General features: G+C 37.2%; 4 protein-coding genes and 1 long non-coding RNA gene across 11 annotated transcripts; 4 read left to right on the top strand and 1 right to left on the bottom strand.

Annotated features, from left to right (window-relative positions):
- Positions 1 to 3497, top strand: LOC120002825 (increased DNA methylation 1-like). Its single transcript, XM_038851663.1, has 11 exons — positions 1 to 93; positions 1091 to 1133; positions 1205 to 1307; positions 1479 to 1536; positions 1628 to 1684; positions 1888 to 2136; positions 2464 to 2543; positions 2660 to 2716; positions 2790 to 2883; positions 2996 to 3136; positions 3229 to 3497. Exons 1-11 carry the CDS (start codon positions 10 to 12, stop codon positions 3334 to 3336), a joined length of 1074 nt encoding a protein of 357 aa, XP_038707591.1. The 5' UTR covers positions 1 to 9; the 3' UTR covers positions 3337 to 3497.
- Positions 3498 to 4048: 551 nt separating this feature from the next.
- Positions 4049 to 5889, top strand: LOC120001297 (cyclin-dependent kinases regulatory subunit 1). Of its 2 annotated transcripts, none has more exons than XM_038849547.1 (4): positions 4049 to 4184; positions 4275 to 4375; positions 4504 to 4564; positions 5535 to 5889. In XM_038849547.1, exons 2-4 carry the CDS (start codon positions 4323 to 4325, stop codon positions 5685 to 5687), a joined length of 267 nt encoding a protein of 88 aa, XP_038705475.1. In that variant the 5' UTR covers positions 4049 to 4184; positions 4275 to 4322; the 3' UTR covers positions 5688 to 5889. The 2 variants fall into 2 exon arrangements, with proteins under 2 accessions (XP_038705475.1, XP_038705476.1); XM_038849548.1 differs by having other exon boundaries at positions 4141 to 4184; positions 4279 to 4375.
- Positions 5890 to 6745: 856 nt separating this feature from the next.
- Positions 6746 to 9135, top strand: LOC120001295 (60S ribosomal protein L13-1). Of its 2 annotated transcripts, XM_038849546.1 has the most exons (6): positions 6789 to 6845; positions 6958 to 7264; positions 7507 to 7630; positions 7825 to 7958; positions 8387 to 8545; positions 8633 to 9135. In XM_038849546.1, exons 3-6 carry the CDS (start codon positions 7522 to 7524, stop codon positions 8855 to 8857), a joined length of 627 nt encoding a protein of 208 aa, XP_038705474.1. In that variant the 5' UTR covers positions 6789 to 6845; positions 6958 to 7264; positions 7507 to 7521; the 3' UTR covers positions 8858 to 9135. The 2 variants fall into 2 exon arrangements, with proteins under 2 accessions (XP_038705473.1, XP_038705474.1); XM_038849545.1 differs by lacking the exon at positions 6958 to 7264 and having other exon boundaries at positions 6746 to 6845.
- Positions 9136 to 9870: 735 nt separating this feature from the next.
- Positions 9871 to 13818, top strand: LOC120001776. Of its 3 annotated transcripts, none has more exons than XR_005469036.1 (4): positions 9871 to 9982; positions 12216 to 12328; positions 12415 to 12575; positions 13729 to 13818. XR_005469036.1 is itself a non-coding variant. In XM_038850237.1 (3 exons), exons 2-3 carry the CDS (start codon positions 12246 to 12248, stop codon positions 12542 to 12544), a joined length of 213 nt encoding a protein of 70 aa, XP_038706165.1. In that variant the 5' UTR covers positions 9871 to 9982; positions 12216 to 12245; the 3' UTR covers positions 12545 to 13015. The 3 variants fall into 3 exon arrangements, 1 of the variants encoding a protein (XP_038706165.1); XR_005469037.1 differs by lacking the exon at positions 13729 to 13818 and adding an exon at positions 13097 to 13606; XM_038850237.1 differs by lacking the exon at positions 13729 to 13818 and having other exon boundaries at positions 12415 to 13015.
- Positions 13819 to 15293: 1475 nt separating this feature from the next.
- Positions 15294 to 17777, bottom strand: LOC120002972. 3 transcript variants are annotated; one of them, XR_005469218.1, is made up of 3 exons: positions 17567 to 17777; positions 17392 to 17474; positions 15294 to 16714 (listed from the first exon to the last, which is right to left on the bottom strand). It is a non-coding gene; the product is annotated as an uncharacterized LOC120002972 (long non-coding RNA). The 3 variants fall into 3 exon arrangements; XR_005469219.1 differs by having other exon boundaries at positions 15294 to 16709; XR_005469220.1 differs by having other exon boundaries at positions 15294 to 15714.
- Between the last annotated feature and the right edge of the window lie 114 nt (positions 17778 to 17891).

The following is a 17891-nucleotide window of genomic DNA, read 5'->3' as shown; positions in this document are numbered from 1 at the left end:
TTTCTTCAAATGATAATGACGACCTTTGCCATTACTGCTACGATGGAGGGGACTTGTTGTGTTGTGATGGATGTCCAAGGGCTTTTCACCCACGTAAACTTCCGGCTTTTTATTTTTTGTGAAATAATTTGTCTTGGGACTTTACCTCAGTTAGTCTGGTTTTATTCTAAGTTACTCTATTATACAACTCGAAATCATTGGGGCACCACAACTGTTATTATGGAAGTTAGAGTAAAAGTAGTATGGCAAGGGCTATTTTTGTCTTATAATTGACTTGCAAAAGTAGTTGTCAAAATTGCAAAGCAAGGAAATGTCTTTTCAGAAGCCCGATGGCATAACAATATATGGATGGGTGCACAGGCTTTGAAAAATTCCTTTGTAACTGTTTTATCTTTTGTAAGTTGTTGTCTTCGTAGAAGGGGTAGCTGGATAGCAAGAAAATTAGAAAGAAACTTGCCATATGTGGAAAGATTGAAATGGCTTCTTTGGATTTTCATATTCTCTTAATCATGTCTTTCCCCTTAGTTTTTTATTTATATTTTTTATTTATTGATTTTTATTGATGATGGTGATGGTTGTAGCTTCATTGTACGCTTATCCTCGAACATGCATATTGGTAGCTGATGAACTTGTTTGGACCTCATATTGGGATTGTTACTGATCTATAAATGATAGGGGTTGCTTGGTGGCGTGAATGTGTTTGGACATTTCCATAACAACTGTTTAATTCATTTTGGAGATTTCTACCATAGTTTTGGACTGTTTTGTCAATGAATTAATTTTCTTGTCTAAAATTATCTTATGAATTCAATGAAACAGTTGAGGTTTCAAAAGCTTTTTTCTAGGCATCTGTTCCCTTTTGTTATCTGTGTATGTTTATGTAGGTTTTGCTTTACTGGTGGCCTCAAATAAAGTTTCTATTGCATTAGAAAATAAAGAAAAGAAAATAAATTGTTTTCCTAAGTTTCCTTGTATATTTTTCTTTCTTCCTTTTTCTTTTTAGATTTCAGCTCACCCAAACAATGTGTGCAACTTATTGTGGTTGTTAATGTGAGTTTCTCATCTAGTCTACTCTCTGGGCCAATTGCAGATTGTCTTTTTCTGTCAGTGTCAGACATCCCTTGTGGCACCTGGTACTGCAAATTCTGTAAGAATATGTTCCAGAAAGAAAAATTTGTGGAACATAACGCTAATGCCATAGCAGCTGGTCGAGTTGCAGGAGTTGATCCTATTGAACAGATAACCAAGCGATGCATTCGAATTGTAAAATCTCCTGAGGCTCAATTTGGTGGATGTGTCTTGTGCAGGTTTGTATCTACTGATTTTGCAAATTTGAGACAGTTAATTTTATAGCCATTTATTATACTTGCCATTATGTTTTTCTTCATATCTACTTATATTTTGCCACTCATTTGATTATTTTTTATTTTTGCCATGTACCGTAAGTTTATATTCTTTGTATTGTTTGATCTGTACAGAAGTCACGACTTCTCCAAAATAAAATTTGGTCCTCGCACTGTTATTCTTTGTGATCAGGTATCATTCTGCTAAGATGTAATTATGCTATTCTGGTTCTTGGTTTTTTAATTATTGTTTTTTCTACTAAATATGCTTGACTTTTTTTCAGTGTGAGAAGGAATTTCATGTTGGCTGTTTGAAGGATCACAACATGGATGACCTTAAGGTGATGTTTGAATCTCTTTTAATAGTACACTTCCCTCCTTAGCCTTTTGTCCTTGGACCATCCATGTTGACCCAAGACTTTATTTTAGTTTAAGTAGGGATTGTGCTGTTAGGCCCATGGACCATTGACTAATATTATCATTTACTTTTCTTGCGCCAAAATTTTACTCAATACTGTGTATTATTGATTCACTTGAACAACAGGAGTTGCCAGAAGGAAATTGGTTTTGCTGTTCAAACTGCAACAGAATTCATTCTGCTTTGCAGAAGTTGGTTGTTCATGGGGAAGAAAGGCTTCCGGAACCATCTTTAAATGCTTTAAAGAAGAAACATGAAGAAAACGGGTCAGAGAGTGTGGCGGACCTTGAAATAAGCTGGAGGGTTCTCAGTGGAAAGATGTCTGCTTCTACTGAGACTAGAGTGTTACTTAACGAGGCTATAGATATCTTTCATGTGAGTAATTTTATTTTCGTGTTGATACTATTTTTGAATGTTGAAGATCTTAATGACCAATACCCCTATATGGTTTTTCTTGCCTGTTTGGAGAAATCTGTTGTTTTGCAAAGTGGTAGAACTCATAAAGATTCACTTAAGAAGTGATGCTGTCATTTGCTGTGCTGTGGTGCTCCTTTTTTTTTTTTTTTTTTTTTGTATCTGTAGGTTTTTGTTGAGTGATGTTTTGATGCATTCTGGTGGTCGTCCTTTTTTCTTCACTTCAGAGGGATTCTTTTTAATGTTCTTACATCTTTAATTGATTTTCCATGGACTCTTATGCTGTAGGAACGGTTTGACCCCATTATTGATCCTTCAATTAAGTCTGGTAACAGTACACGGGACCTCATCCCTGCAATGACTTATGGGTAGGCTTTACTGTTTCCTTATTGACGTATGCAATTTTGGTGTCATACTTTCAAGTTCTATTATTTAGTGCTGCATCAAGTTCTATTCTGAATGATGCACTAATTCATTTTTGCAGAAGAAACTTCAAGGGCCAGGAACTTGGTGGAATGTATTGTGCTGTATTAATGGTCAAGTAAGACTTTAACTGAATTTGCAGTATTTTCTTGTAGAACTTGTCATTTACACTGGGCACTGTTGTTATGCAGCCATGTTGTTGTCTCTGCTGGAATCTTTAGGATTTTGGGGCAGGAACTGGCAGAACTACCTTTGGTCGCTACAAGGTCCAGTAGCCAAGGACAGGTGATTATCGTCCGCCCTTATGCTACTGAACCCTCTTTGCTTCCTTTAGAATTTAGATTAAGTGTTCCAGTGGAATGTGATGTCTAATGAATCAATTAATCATTGCCCGTAGGGTTACTTCGGGTTGTTATTCTCTTGCATTGAGAAGCTTGTTGGCTTTCTCACTGTGAAGAACCTCGTGCTTCCTGCTGCAGAAGAAGCTGAATCTATCTGGTTAAATAAGTTTGGTTTCAGCAAGCTAAGCCCAGAAGAGGTAAGTGTGCTTTCGATTTCACGTGTTAGCTCCAGCGTCCAGCAGTGCAAATTGACATGGGACCATTTTCTATGCGTTATTGTGTATTGCAGCTCTTCGAGTATAGAAAAACTTATCAGATGATGATATTTCAAGGGACATCCATGCTGAGGAAACCAGTCCCAAGATGCCGAATTATTGACAAATCTAAGAATGCTTGAAGTATGGGTTTATTTGGGGTTTCTTTTGTGCAGCATTTTAAAATGTACAGGACATCTTTTTTTTACAGGAAGCAGGCATGATAGCTGAAAATTTCAGCCTGTTATAATTTACCCGTCGTTTCAGTAAAATACAAAGAGCAAGCAAAGCAGGAGGTTTTTGATGCGGATAACAGAAAATTTTGAGACGTTTCAAATTTAATTTGAACTTTGAACTAGTTTTCAAATAAAACGGCTGTGGGTCTTGGATACATGTTCGCTTTTTTCCCTTTTGAAGACAGCCGTGAATTTTGTTTTCAGATGACTAACATTGGTTGATGATCTAAATTATATTCTGTGTCAAGCATTTTGGACTATGAATTTCAAAAATCAGTTGATTAGGGTTTTTTTTTTGGGGGAAAATACAATTTTGCTCAATTTCCATAATCAATTTCACCACATTGATCAAAGTACTCTTATTCTATAATTTTGATTATTGATTGAATATCCAAATTTGTGTTCTAAAAATAATATTTGCAAAGAGAATTTGGTGTTATTATCCTTAACAAAATAAATTTATATTAAATGGGTACGATTATAATATTTGAGAAGATGGGAAGGATCGTTGTAATCACGTAGATTAGCCGTTCAAAGTAATCGAGCCGTTGCAAAGCGATTTTTTCGTGTAAAGTATCAAATCATCAGCGGGAGATGTTTGAAATTCAAAAACGAAAATCATTCCATATTCTTCCTAATCAAATAAAACCAATTTTAGGAAGACGTATTTACCATTTCGCCCCCGCAAAAGCTCTCTTTACTTCTTTATCGCGGTCTCATAACACCATTTTCCACTCTTGTCGCAGTCTCCAGAGGTACAGATTCATCTGTATCACTATCTCCACCTTTTATTCTTTGCGTTAAGGATTGCATCCACATAATCAATCATTCTGTGTTTTTGTTAGATAGAATATCCAGTGAAATCGTTAGAAGAAGGAATCAAGAAGTCAATTATGGGTCAGATCCAGTACTCCGAGAAATACTTTGATGATACCTACGAGTATAGGTAAATTTGGTTTCTGTTATTTTCATTTCGTTGCGATTTATTACGCTTCATTTCATATTTTTTTGTTGGGGTTGATTTCGCCAAATATAATTGATTTTGTTTGGGGTTCGTTGATGGTATCCGCGCAGGCATGTCGTTCTTCCTCCTGAAGTGGCAAAGCTGCTCCCCAAGAACCGACTTCTCTCTGAGGTGAGAAATTTCGGCTTTAATTACTTCTCGGTCCCCTTCTTCTCGGTTTACATATACAATTTCCACTTTCTGTTTGGCACTTTGGCTTCTGAGAAAAAGAGGGTCATATTTTTGCTATTGAGTTATGTTAAAATTTTCGTTGGATTCAGTTGTCATCTAAAGTAATTTGTGTGCGTGTGTGTGTGTGTTTTTTTTTTATATAAATTTTGTTGTGGATAAATTAAATGAAAAAGGACAGTAATCATACTTCCTGGGATTCTTTGTTTGTTGTTTGATGACCCAATAGAAATAATAACCCTTAAAACTAGAAGGTTTGAAATGATTTTTGCTACTTATTGGTTGAATAACTTCAGCTGACTAGATTTGAATTTTATCCGTTTCAATTGAGTGTATGGTATGGCTTTTGATATCTTCTTGAATGCCTGGTCCGCTTCCAGTTTATGTATTAGGTATTTAAATTAAGAATGGTTTAGTCTTTGTAAAATTAAAGAGCCTCACGTTTTTAAACAAATTTTGGGATTTTTCTTTTAAGATTTAGAACATGACAGAGGGTTTGGAAGTTACACCGTAGTTTTATTATTTGTGCGGAAATTGTTAATAGCATTCAGTGAAAGGTGATTAGATTAAATTCAGGCTTTTGTAGTTTGTGAAATCTTGATCAATAGTAGAACCTCCAACATCATTCTTGTGCTATCTCCTGCTGTTGATCCCCCCTTGGGATAGGTCTGGTGTCCCTTTGTTAGCTACTACTTTAGGTATGAGACTTGTTCTCGCCTATATACTATATTTTTTATGAGGAATCCTCTTCCTATTCCCATATGCAGGGACACATTCCTTCATAAAGTTTAGATTTTACTTTGTGGTTCTAGATAATACGAGTCAATTTAGTCATGTCCTGTCCTGATATTCTGAGTCATGACTTTAATGTTTGTATACTGCAATCCTGAGACTTTGTGACTTGGTTTGGCAGAATGAATGGCGTGCTATCGGTGTTCAGCAAAGCCGTGGGTGGGTTCACTATGCTATTCATCGCCCTGAGCCCCATATTATGCTCTTCAGAAGGCCTCTGAACTATCAGCAGCAACACGAGAATCAGGCTCAGCAAAACTTGCTTGCAAAGTGATCTTTTTAAACTCTTAATATGTAAAAACAAATTCAGTGAAAGTATTTAGGGTTTATGTTCTGCATAAACAGTTGAATATTGGTATTGTACTGTAATGTTCTCTTATGGACTATTAAATCTTTTATGTTGTTTAAAACATGGAGCTCATTACTATGTCATATGGGTTGCTTTATTAAAACTATGGCTGTTTACTTCTGTCGTACTGCTTATGTTTTTTGGAAGAAAATGAATTGAGTCCATATAGATACAGTTTGTTTCTGGATGTTCTGTCATTAGATAGCTTGATAGTTTACGAATTATGTGGAAAATTGTAATGTTTCAAGGAATTTTGTGGGTCACATACTTCTAGCTGGTGGAGGAAGTATTGGTTATCAGTTGGTTTTCATTTGTGGTTTCTTGTCATCAAATATTTGATGTGGTTAGGGTTGATATATTGTTGTATGTTTCAAATGTAGGGTGAGTTGATGAAAATCAGACTGCACATAACCTAAATTCATCGACAGTCATCAGCACAAGACTGCACAAAACCTATAAACTGAACTACCAGCTTCCAAGATGAGCTTTTTATATGCTCCTTGCGACAAACTTGGCTTCCTCCATCTCCAGTAACAACCACTTTGTTAGTCATTGCTTTCAGTACATCCGCTTCTTTGAATCTCATTCCCTCTCCACGGATCGTTCCCAGGAAACAACTTCGAGAATTCCGCCACCAAAGGTCCAAAACCTGAAACTCCTCCAAGCCCACCCGCCTCTCCGGTTTTGGATTGTGAGGGTCTTCGTTGTAATCTGCGACTTGAGGGGTTTTCCTTCCCCAAATCTTAGTGCGATCCCGAAAGCCTTGCGGTCATGAGGAGACTTGATGACGGACTTGCCTGAGTTGCCTCTAGCTTGCTTGTGCTACTTATTGCTGAGCCTCCTGAGCTTGTCGTTGATCTGGTTTAAAAAGATCATGGGCCTGCGATTTTAATGGGATAAAAAGGGCCGAATCAACCCGTACCCGTCTGGAAGAGAAAACAAATGGGCCGAATCAACCCTTACCCATCCGGTCTGTCTGATTCGTTGATTCGTCAGAAACAGCCATATTAAGTCTAGGGTTTTTGTTTGCTGCTCTCAGAGACTCAGACTATCCTGCACAGCTGCGTCTCCAAACTGATTCTGGTAAGCTTTTCCGGCCTTGCTGTCTTACTCTCTGAATCTTAGTTGAGAGCGTGAAGAAATGGTCGTGAGAATCGAATAATTTATTGCGCTGTTTGTTGTGCTTTATTTGCAGTCAATGAGATTGTTTGGATTTGAAGCGAGGCATCTAATTCTAAGATCCGGGTTGATGTGAAAAGTAAAAATGTGGAAAAAAATCAATGCCATTGCTGATCCACACATATGCACGTTCTTTAGGCTTCTTATACATATTCAATGCTTCAGTACGTATAAATTGGTGGATTCACTTGCTCTACGGGATGACTAGAGAGTGATTGTTGATTGTTTAATACCGGTCGTCCACTTTGGTGACGTTTACTGCTTCTGCATAAGTGTTTATAAGCCACCGGAATGAATGGTTTAGTTCTTCCTGACGATTCCAGGTTGAAAGAGTGTCTATTCATTCTTTAGTTTCTTCAAATACTGAAGCACATATTATAGTTTGCGTGTTAGTTTTGGTTTTACTCTTGCCCAGGCAATCTTAGGTTAAGTGAATTGAGACCTTGATCTATATCAACCCTTGTTATTTTTTGCCACTCCTTATTTGTGTCTTAACTTTTTTTCATTGAGATGGAATCACCTTGCTTGTCGAAACAGTCTAAGACATTTTGCTCTTTTGTTGTAGTGTTACAGGTAAGATATGGTTAAGCATAACAATGTTGTGCCCAATGGGCATTTTAAAAAGCACTGGCAAAACTATGTGAAAACCTGGTTCAACCAACCAGCTCGAAAAACCAGGAGACGCAATGGTGAGTATCTCTCTTGCAAAATTTTTCCTACGTCTGCCCTTCTTTCGACTATGCTGTTGCATGTTTGTTCATCTCTCTCCTGTATGTGAATGGCATGCTGCAAGTGCACACACGGCCACATAATCTTCGGAATAGAAATCTTTCATAATTATTTCCCAGGCCCTAATTTATTAATCCTTTGAAACTTTTACCAGCTCGGCAAAAGAAGGCTGTGAAAATTTTTCCACGTCCTACTGCTGGACCCCTCCGACCCACAGTGCATGGTCAGACATTGAAGTATAATATGAAGTTAAGGGCTGGAAGAGGATTTTCTCTTGAAGAGATTAAGGTAGACAGTTCATTTATTAATATCATGTTTGGGATCATAAGGTGATGTTTATTTATTGTGTTTCACAGTTTCAGTAAGAAAAAAAAAAACTATATTAATTTTGTTATCACACTTAGATTGTGGAGAAGTTTCCATTGGATGCTTTGTTTTTACTTTTTGGTGATGTAATTTCTATTCAAAGGTCCAGTTCTTACAGGTTTTTTAGGTTGGCTATAAATAGTAGTTTTGTTGTGATCTTTGAAATTATACTGTTTTTGACTTCGAAGCAAATCGTCTGTAAAAGCCAAACTTGCAATTGGACTTTATTTTGGAGTTGGTCTCACTTTTTGTGAGATGTATTGCTGTGGATCATTTTTTTTTCCCTTCCTGTTATTGTTTACTGAGTGGTCTGTTTGATTGTTAGAATCTTTTTCTCCTGTTCTTATTAGGCTGCAGGTATTCCAAAAAAACTTGCCCCAACAATAGGAATTGCAATTGATCATCGTCGCAATAACCGGTCTCTTGAAGGTCTTCAAGCTAATGTCCAAAGGCTAAAGACATACAAGGCTAAGTTAGTTGTGTTCCCAAGACGTGCTCGCAAGGTCAAGGTATTGCAGAATATCTATGTTCTTTCGTTGCACATTACCATCACTCAAAGTGCCCTACATTTTACTTTTGTATGGCTATTTCTGTAGGCTGGTGATTCTACTCCCGAGGAACTGGCAACGGCAACACAAGTACAAGGGCCTTACATGCCAATTGTACGTGAAAAGCCATCTGTGGAGCTTGTGAAGGTCACTGAGGAGATGAAGTCATTCAAGGCATATGACAAGCTTCGCGTTGAGCGAACGAATGAACGCCATCTTGGTTCTCGGATGAAGAAGGCTGCTGAAGCTGAAAAGGAGGAGAAAAATAAGTAGGAAGGATTCATTATATGTTGCTGAAGACTATTGATGTGTTTTGGTTTCAAACCTGTTTTAAAATTTTGTTTCTTACCCATTCCGGAACAAATTGTGTTTTGTTCTTGATCTTTTACGGAAATTTTATCATATCTGACTGGTCATTTTGGGTTTTGATTGCTTTTCTTTTTGTGCTTCCATAGTTCCATGTGTTTCATGTTAGGTGAGAAGGTGGTGTGTTTGGAGGGTTAATTTATTACATGTTGATGCCTTATTGTCGCCTTAGTTGGTTGTTTTTCTTCCTTGTGCTTTCTCTTTCATTACTTGTTTTCTTCCTTAAATTCCAGTTGCAAATGAGTTTTCATAGACTGTGGTTAAGGTTTCTGGGTAAACAACCCACGGCATGCCGGGTAGTTTTGATTACGGTTGGTTAATGAATCTGAATTTTATTTTGTGCAAAGCGCCGGTGGATAAAGCTGTTGATTGTCTTAGTATTATTCATTGCTGTAATTTTAAAAGTTTCGAAGAGGGTGATGGCATACGTAAGTGGCGAGGAGGAAGACCACCCTATTCTCTGCTAATGACGACACTTCGGGAGCATTTATAGCTGATCATCTTACCTCTAATTTTCTGTCTTTTGGTTTAGGTCGAGAAGTGATATCATTCAACAGTTTGGTTTAGGTCGAGAAGTGATATCATTCAACAGTATCAAAGTCTTTTTTAATTTGTAACATTTTTGGGCCAGATAAAAAAGACCATATAATTTGAGTCCATTGAAAGGAAAAGTAGGCCCAACTCATTCGTTTGGGCCAAGCATTCTCAGGCCCTTTCCTGATCTGAAAAAAATTAAGAAATAGAAAAAAAAAGAAAAAGAGAAATAAATACCCAAGCTAATATGTCAATCACATAAAATACGCACGCTCCGACCCCTAAAGCAAAACGCGAGACATTGAGACTGTTGGTGCGAAATCGGACTCAAGACGTGAATTGTCGGTTTCGCATTCGAAGAGGTGATTCGCTCCTCTCCTCCCCTCTCTCTCTCTGGTTTGCGAGATTACACCATCAATCAACTTACTCATTTGGTCGTGAGTGCTATTACTTTCCTGGAAATCTGTTTCAGTGGATTTTAGGTTCATATCCAAACAGGTGAAACTCTCTCTCGTTTAATGAATCTTATACCATCAATCTGCTTATTGTTTAAATTATTCATTATATGCACACTGAAACCTCATTGTTCGATGAATTGCTTGAACAGAATCTGTACTTCGCAACTTGTGTGTCATTCATGGCTAGGTTGTTAGTATTTGTGGAGATTTCGAAAGGTCTTTATTCGCTTTTCCTCTTTTTTAAATAACCTCGAGAAATTGTCATTTTCCATTGCGAGTGTGAGGGACTGATTCTGGCTTATGATCTAGCTGCGTTATCGCTTTTTCGTGGAGTAGTTTGAGCTAGTTGCGTAATCGCTATTTTGATCTACTTGTGTAGCCGCTTTTTTCATGAAGTAGGATTTCTTTCTTTTTTTTTTGATAAACATGAAGTATGATTTCTATTTCGTCTTTTCATGGATCTTTCCCTATTCAAACCAGTTTCTGCAGCATCCTATCAAAGGCTTTGTTGTTTGTTTCTTTTCCTCTTGCACATAGAGATTTATCTGAGTTGTGATGGTGTGACGTCTTTGTGCTACTGCTATAGTTGATGCGATTTTGACAATTTGGTAAGTTATAATACTTGTATTACTAGGACTCTTTGTCAACAAGGATACCTATCTCTGATTCTCCGGTTTTGATGATATCAAGCTGAAATGATTTTGATGATAGCAAGCTGATTGATTGCTTTTGTTCGTTGTAGACAGTCACCATGATCTAATCCCTATTCCCTAATACCCAAGGGCGGATTTAGGGGGGGACTACACTAGGCTGTAGTCCCCCCCAAATGTTTGGTAATTATATATATACACTTACATATATATACACATATATACATGCACATATATACACATATATATGGATACATGCATGCATGCATACATATACATATAGATATATACTAATATAATTATACATAAATAAATAAAAATACAATTATATACAGGTTCATACCTAAATATACACTTAGCCACCTAAAAAAAACACACTCCGTACCCTACTTTCCTTCGTTGGTGCAAGTGTGTAACCGTATTGCTTCGTAAGTTCGTCTCAAGACTCTCAACTAACAATAAGCCTAAATGTCTAATCAACTAATTTCAGTAACTTGTACTATCAATTAAATAGATGTAATGTAAATAGCCTAAAAAAAAATTCCGGGGGCGCTGCCCCCGGACCCCCACCAACTTTTAACAGTCCCCCCTAACATGAATTCCTGGTTCCGCCCTTGCTAATACCTACAAATATTAAATGAGTTCTATAGTCTGAGTTAACTTGCTAGTGTTGGCAATTTGACATGAATATTTGATGCCTATTTTCAACATCTACAAAGTTCATCTTCGTAGTTTATGATCTATAGGAGGTTGGCACTATTGAATAAGAGCATGGCCTGATTTTCCCCCTAATATTTCTCTTTACTGCTGCAATGTAATTCTGTTTGTCTTTGAACATTCTACGTTAATCTCTATTTAGCTAATTTTGTTAAAAAGAAAATTTTCATGGTACTATTTATCAAAAAATGTGAATAGACGTAAATTGAGGCAGCCAGAGAGAAAATATATTGTTTGTTGAATAATTTTCGTTAGGTGTTAGACTCAGGTTGAAGATGTCTGTTCGACTTTTCTTACAAAGTACCAGATATAGGACCTCTATTTTGAGTAATTTGAAATGAAATTGACTTGTGACTAAGGGGCTGCAATAACCAGCCTACGATTCAAATCCATAAACCATTGCATGGTAGGAAATTGAAGTGCCTTGTCATTCTTTTCATTTTTTCTTTATTGGATTTCTTGAAGACATAAAAGCATGTTATGTAATGGTGCTGTGAACTTCTTTAGGAATTTGCCAAGTAATTGATGAATTGTGCACATGTCTATGTTGTATGCTGGCATGATGCTGATGAAAACCGTGGCTCATGATCTAGTTGACTGGTTTGTGGGGGGAAAAGAAGTAAGAAAGTTTGGTGTGTCATTGAAAGTTTGGGCTGTCTTACCAAATCAGCTGCTATTAAGTTCACATTCTGATATCTGATGAATGATATTCTGATCAATAATATTGTTTTACATCAAAATGTACACACGTTATTGCATCTGTTGTATGAATAAAGAAATCATATTCTCTAATACTGTTTCTTATTCACTCTAGACAGCCAAAAAAATGCACTTCTGCCCAAGAATTGCCATATTTAAACTGCAGTGACCTTTTTGTTCATATTGTTTCTCTCCTTTGTTTTGTAGATAATTAGCTGAACCACTTCAGTCGTAGCAATGAGAAGATCACGCAATGTGATTGTTGCCACTGGCCTTGTGGCTTTTGCTTGTGCGGGCTTAGCATTTCCCTTTTACATGGTGTAAGTAGATGTCTTTCATGTGGATTCTTTGAACTGCCAGCATACATCAGCGCATCTGCTAAATAATCTATGCCTTTTCACAACAGCACACCAAGGTCAAAGCCTGTGATTGACTCTTCAAAACCACTGCCACCCCAGGCTATTATCAGGGGGCCGTACATCAACACAGGATCACGTGACATCGGGCCTGACAGCCAGACATACCCTAAGAAGTGAATCATTTTTGAAATATCTGCTCTTGGAGTAGGTAATCTGTGCACTTAATTGCATGCATTTGTGTGAGTGGATTTTTTTTTTTTTTTTTGAGTTGGCTCATCTTTTGGTCCAATAGCCAAGTCTCTGGAGTATGGCCAAGAAAATCTAATCTATGTGTTAGGAGTGCATGAAAAATAGCATGATTTGATCTCATGGGCAGTGTTGGACTGTCTTAAGAACTCAGAGATGAACACCATAAGAAGTAGAGTTTTAGCAATTATGAGTCATGACAAATAGCAAACAACTATGGTGCATAATAAGCTATAATAATTTTTTATGAGAAAAAATTTAATAATTTCTTTCATAGATGGTAGATAACTATGCATTTCGATTTTAATTTTTGTGAGTTGTTGATCCATTGTTCTCTTTTTTTCCCTGGTTGCAAGATTGTAATTTTACCTGGAATGAATAGTAGGCCATCTGTTTGCTGCATGATTAGTATTTGATTGACATAATTCATGGGTAAACCATGGGTTCGTTTAGTCTTATTAGAATTCTTTGTTGCTTCCATAGTTTAGGAAATATATTTGATAACAAAGAAGAGATACTGAAGCAGTAATTGGGACGGTATTGCTAAAAGAAATATTAGTTTTCTTGGAAGCTTGTTTGTGGAACTGCCGTACATATCAGTGAAGCTCTTCCTGCCTCCCTGCTTTCGACTGATCTTTGTTGTTTAGTGCCCCACCACCACCTCTTTGGCTCTTTCCCGTGCTGGTAAAACATACTTGTGGTTCGGTATATTCATGGTTAAAAGTATTATTAAATTGCATTTATGAGAGCTGACTTAACAAGTTCCGAAGAAAACAAATTAGTATTGCGATGTCAAATTTTCTTCCTTGGTTTCATCGGGCAATGGAATCGTGTCCCTTTCCCTTTCGCGAGGCTGCGATGATAGTAAGTTTATGCGTATTGGTTTTAATCATGTTTAGTGTAGTTGACTGCTGATTAGAGCATAATCTTGATTTCATTGATTTGTGGATATCTTTTTTTGTTGCAATCATGCAAGCACAAAGGCCTTCTATACTCGAACCCTGTGGATAACCGATAACCCCTTTTTACGTTTCCTGCTTCAGATTCATGCTTCTTTTGATCAGTGATTATTCCTATTTCACCCTTAATTTTTATTTTCTTCTATTTTTTCACAGTTCAATGATTTGCGACTGTGAACACGCGTCAAACTGAACTTTTGTATATGCTTTATTCGTAAAGGAATATTAACAAGTCTAACGGCTTAAGGCTGCAGAAAATATTCATTAAAATTAAGACTCTGACGTACATTAGTTTATGGCTCTTAAATTAAACTAACTATGATGATATTGTATGTTTTAAAAGTAATTAATTGTTGGTTAGGAGCGGTCATAGAAAAACTTGTTCTAGATAAAATGTTTGATCGTCGGAAAAAAGCTTTGCAGAAAAGTTGGCCTGAAATGCGGGGCCCAATCAAAACTAGCCCAATCGTTACCTGCCTTTCGGTTTATGAATTTGAATTCAAAGCCAATCCCATATGGGCCCAGGAAGCCCATAATAAATTGGCCCAGGAAGCCCATCACAAAGGGGCCCAGAATTTTTAAAGTCCACCGTTTTTGGGCCACAAATTCTATGCCCGAAATAAATGGGCCGGAGTAAATCCAATGTGGGACCAGAAAACCCTTTATAAATGGTACCAGAATTTTTGAAGCCCATAACAAATGGGCTTATAATTTCTAAAGCCCACCATTTTTGGGCCATGAATTCTAGCCCAACATAAATGGGCCGATAATTTCAAGCCCATCACAAATGGCCAAAATTTTTAGGCCTATTCTATATGGGCCTAGAAGCCCATCATAAATGGGCCAGAATCTCAAGCCCATCGATTTGGGCCCATAATTTATAAAGCCCATCACTAATGGGCCCAGAAGTGTTAGGCCCATCCTATATGGGCCAAGAAGGCCCATGATAAATGAGGCCAGAATATCAAGCCCATCTCATAGATGGTCCCAGAATTTCTGAAGCCCATCACAAATGGGCCAAGAATTTTTGGCCAATCCTATACGGCCCCCAGATAGCCCGGGGCCAAATAAAATCCAGCCCAATAGTTTTTTACCTGCCTTTCTGTTTCAGATGGGCCCAGATACTAGTGTAATGTGTAATGGTGCTGTACTGGGCTGGGCTGGGCTGGGCTCGATCATCAAAAACCTGATTTCTATATATTGCTTCGAACAAGTTCACGTGTGGTAAAATATTTTAATAATATTAATATTGGTCTGGGCCGGCTCCAGCTGAGGCCCAAACCAGTATAATTTGATCCCCCTATCCAGACAAATATTACATGTTAAGCCCAATCTTCTTTTTAGCATAGCCCAAGTTTAATTTTTAAAAATTAAAAGATAACTGAAAATACTACTGGACTCGACCCAAAAACTCAAACTGCAGAAGATTTGGCCCTTCCTGCCCAGCCCATTTCCAAGAGTGCTATTCTAGAAATGATTCAATATTAGGCCGGGCCGGACTCAGCAAAAGAATTCAAGCCCATATTAGTTTCAAGCCCACCCAAAATTAGGATATAATAAATTATTAAATTAAGATTACTGAATAGCTGAAAATTTAACCGGTTTCTTTGTCCAGGCCTGGCCCACAAAGTTACGTAAGCTTGCAGCTTCACCATACCTGTCATGTCCTATGGCATTGTCTACTTCTAAAAAGAGAGTTTCATTTTCAAGTACCAAGAGCGTCAACTGAACCCTCGTGTGAAATTCAATAAGTTAGATCCATAGAAAGAATTATAGCAACCAACCATTCTCATATCACAAATAATCAAATTCAAGACGTGAACATGGCTAGCTGTGGAAATTATTTGTAACAATTGAAGCTTCCGTGTAGAAAACTAGGGTTACCTTGCTTGAGAAGTTGCTTATGTATCAAATATGGGAATGCCTCAGGGCATTGTTCCGTTGGATTTCTTGTCCTTGCTGTCCTGTTTCCTACAGAAGACAGAAGACAGGCCAACTACTGACATTGAGTAATTCAAAGTTCACAGTCCGATCAAAAGGTAAATGGCTTACAAGCAACACAAAGATATTCGCTATTCATGAACCAACACGACATGGGTATAATCAGGTGCACGATATTCCTTGATAATTTCAGATAAAAACCTGCATAGAGGAAGAAACCAGTAGTTCAACGACCAACTGTATCACAGAGTTTAGTAATACTCGACTAAGCTGAGGGAAAACAAAAGTTGAAGCGATACATTGAAATATCAAATATGATAGTGGTTAAGATTCCTTGCTGAGCTAAATCCATACTTTCCAATTCTAAAGTTTTGGTAAGTGATTTTATAGATTTCTCTACGTTTGTTTGTCAGTGTGAGAAGTAAATCTACTAATTTTAGAACAAAAAATGAACAACACTATAGCACTATAGTAGTTCAAGAAAACATATATGAATGCTGGATCAAACCCGATACAGAATGAGCATGTTGTGACACACCTCATCAGCATGAGTATTTTTTTTTGGTAAAAGCACAGAAACAATATTTTCTTAAGTGAAGGAAAAGTGCGAATACATAGTTATATGTAAATAACAAAGACTGGATTCTCAAGTACAAGATTAAATGTCTTAGTCGGAACCCACTGGACAACAGGAAAGTGATTGAACAGAAGGCTCGATCATCCTTGCACATTCATCATGCCATCTCCAACGTATAATGAGACATCAATAAATAAGTAAATAAATAGATGCAGAGCTTAATAAAGAAAATGAATGGGAAGAGAAAATAATAGCCAATGATGCTACCGCCAGTCATTTGATGCACATTAGGGCATGAATTGATCATGTAAAGAAACTAACAGACACGGTAACAACAAATTTAAAGACATCTATATATAAAGCAACATCAAAAATATGGTAAATATGGTGCAGCTCTAGAGTACTTAATACCTAATTAGGAGAGTTCAAGTCTTCAAGAATAAGAGCGAGGTTTACAAATAGTATACAAGGGGAATATGGATTCCAAGATGTGGTCAGTAGAAGTTTAGGATCTCTCTCCATTCCACTATCAGACGCATCATCGATGTGTGTCTATGGGACGAAAATTTAACAATGTAGTGTTAACAGGCACAATTATCTTCTGTATATTCCTGTCATACTACTCTGCACACTTGCACAGGTATGGGGCAAAGCCATCAATGGATGATTAGAAGCAAATAATTTCCAGTTAGATCAAAACAATAGATCTTGATTTACAAACGTTCACAAAAAATAACAAAGCATTATTTGTTGAATGTAGTCGAGGAATATGCCAATGCAAGTGTCCGACACTTGATTTTGCACGACACTTGCACGACACTTGCCCGACACGTGTCGTAAGTCTTAATTGTTGAATGTAGTCAAGGAATTTGGCATCGGACTACATGTGATTCCTATCATGATTGCAGCATACATAATTTCTCTAGAATTCAGACTGATATAAGTGAAGTCTTCTGACTAATAAGTGAAGTCTTCTGACTAATAATATCAGTCTGAATTCTAGAGAAATTATGTATGCTGCAATCATGATAGGAATCACATGTAGTCCGATGCCAAATTCCTCGACTACATTCAACAATTAAGACTTACGAGAACATCTCCATTCAATTCCAAAAACTTAAAGCATTTTAAATTCTAGGACATCACTTACCGATCCATGACTCATATTGCAATGCCGATCTTCTCAAGCCATCACAAATCACAGAGTTTCCAAAATCGTTAAACAATGAAAACAAACAAAACTCACACAGCACAGAAACCATCTAGCTACTGGACTCTGAAGCAAAAGTGGACAAACAAACCAAGCGGTGTTCAACTTCCAGATCGATTTCTTGACGAAGCTCAGCTTCCTCGTTATTGAGTTCTGTCGGAATCGACTTTCCTTCTGAAATAGAAAATCCAAAAGTTGTGAAATCAAATTGTGTACAATTACAACGCAATAAAAATTTAGCCTAATTTTGTTCACAATATATTTACCAGCTTATACAATCTTTCTTCAGCCAAATCAAACGCTCTTCCCCGACCATACTCTTCCTGTACAAGTGCTCTGTCCTCCGCGGAATCATTCTACGCAACATTTTCAACGAGAGAAAGATCGACCGAGAGTTTCGAAAGAGACTCAAAAATCTCAAAGGTTATAATGAAGGTCTCTCAAAACAAGCAGATAGTCATAGTGAAGGTCTCAAGGACTTAGGATAATAGTACAAGGATTAGGGACTTAGGTTAGGGCAAATGCAATGGTGAAGTGGTATTGGGCTAACAAAGATGCTGTCTTTTACTGATGTGGTTGTATTGTAAAATG

Source organism: Tripterygium wilfordii, chromosome 7, assembly GCF_013401445.1.
Source record: "Tripterygium wilfordii isolate XIE 37 chromosome 7, ASM1340144v1, whole genome shotgun sequence".
Lineage (NCBI taxonomy): Eukaryota > Viridiplantae > Streptophyta > Magnoliopsida > Celastrales > Celastraceae > Tripterygium > Tripterygium wilfordii.
This window is presented reverse-complemented; position numbering and strand designations above follow the sequence as displayed.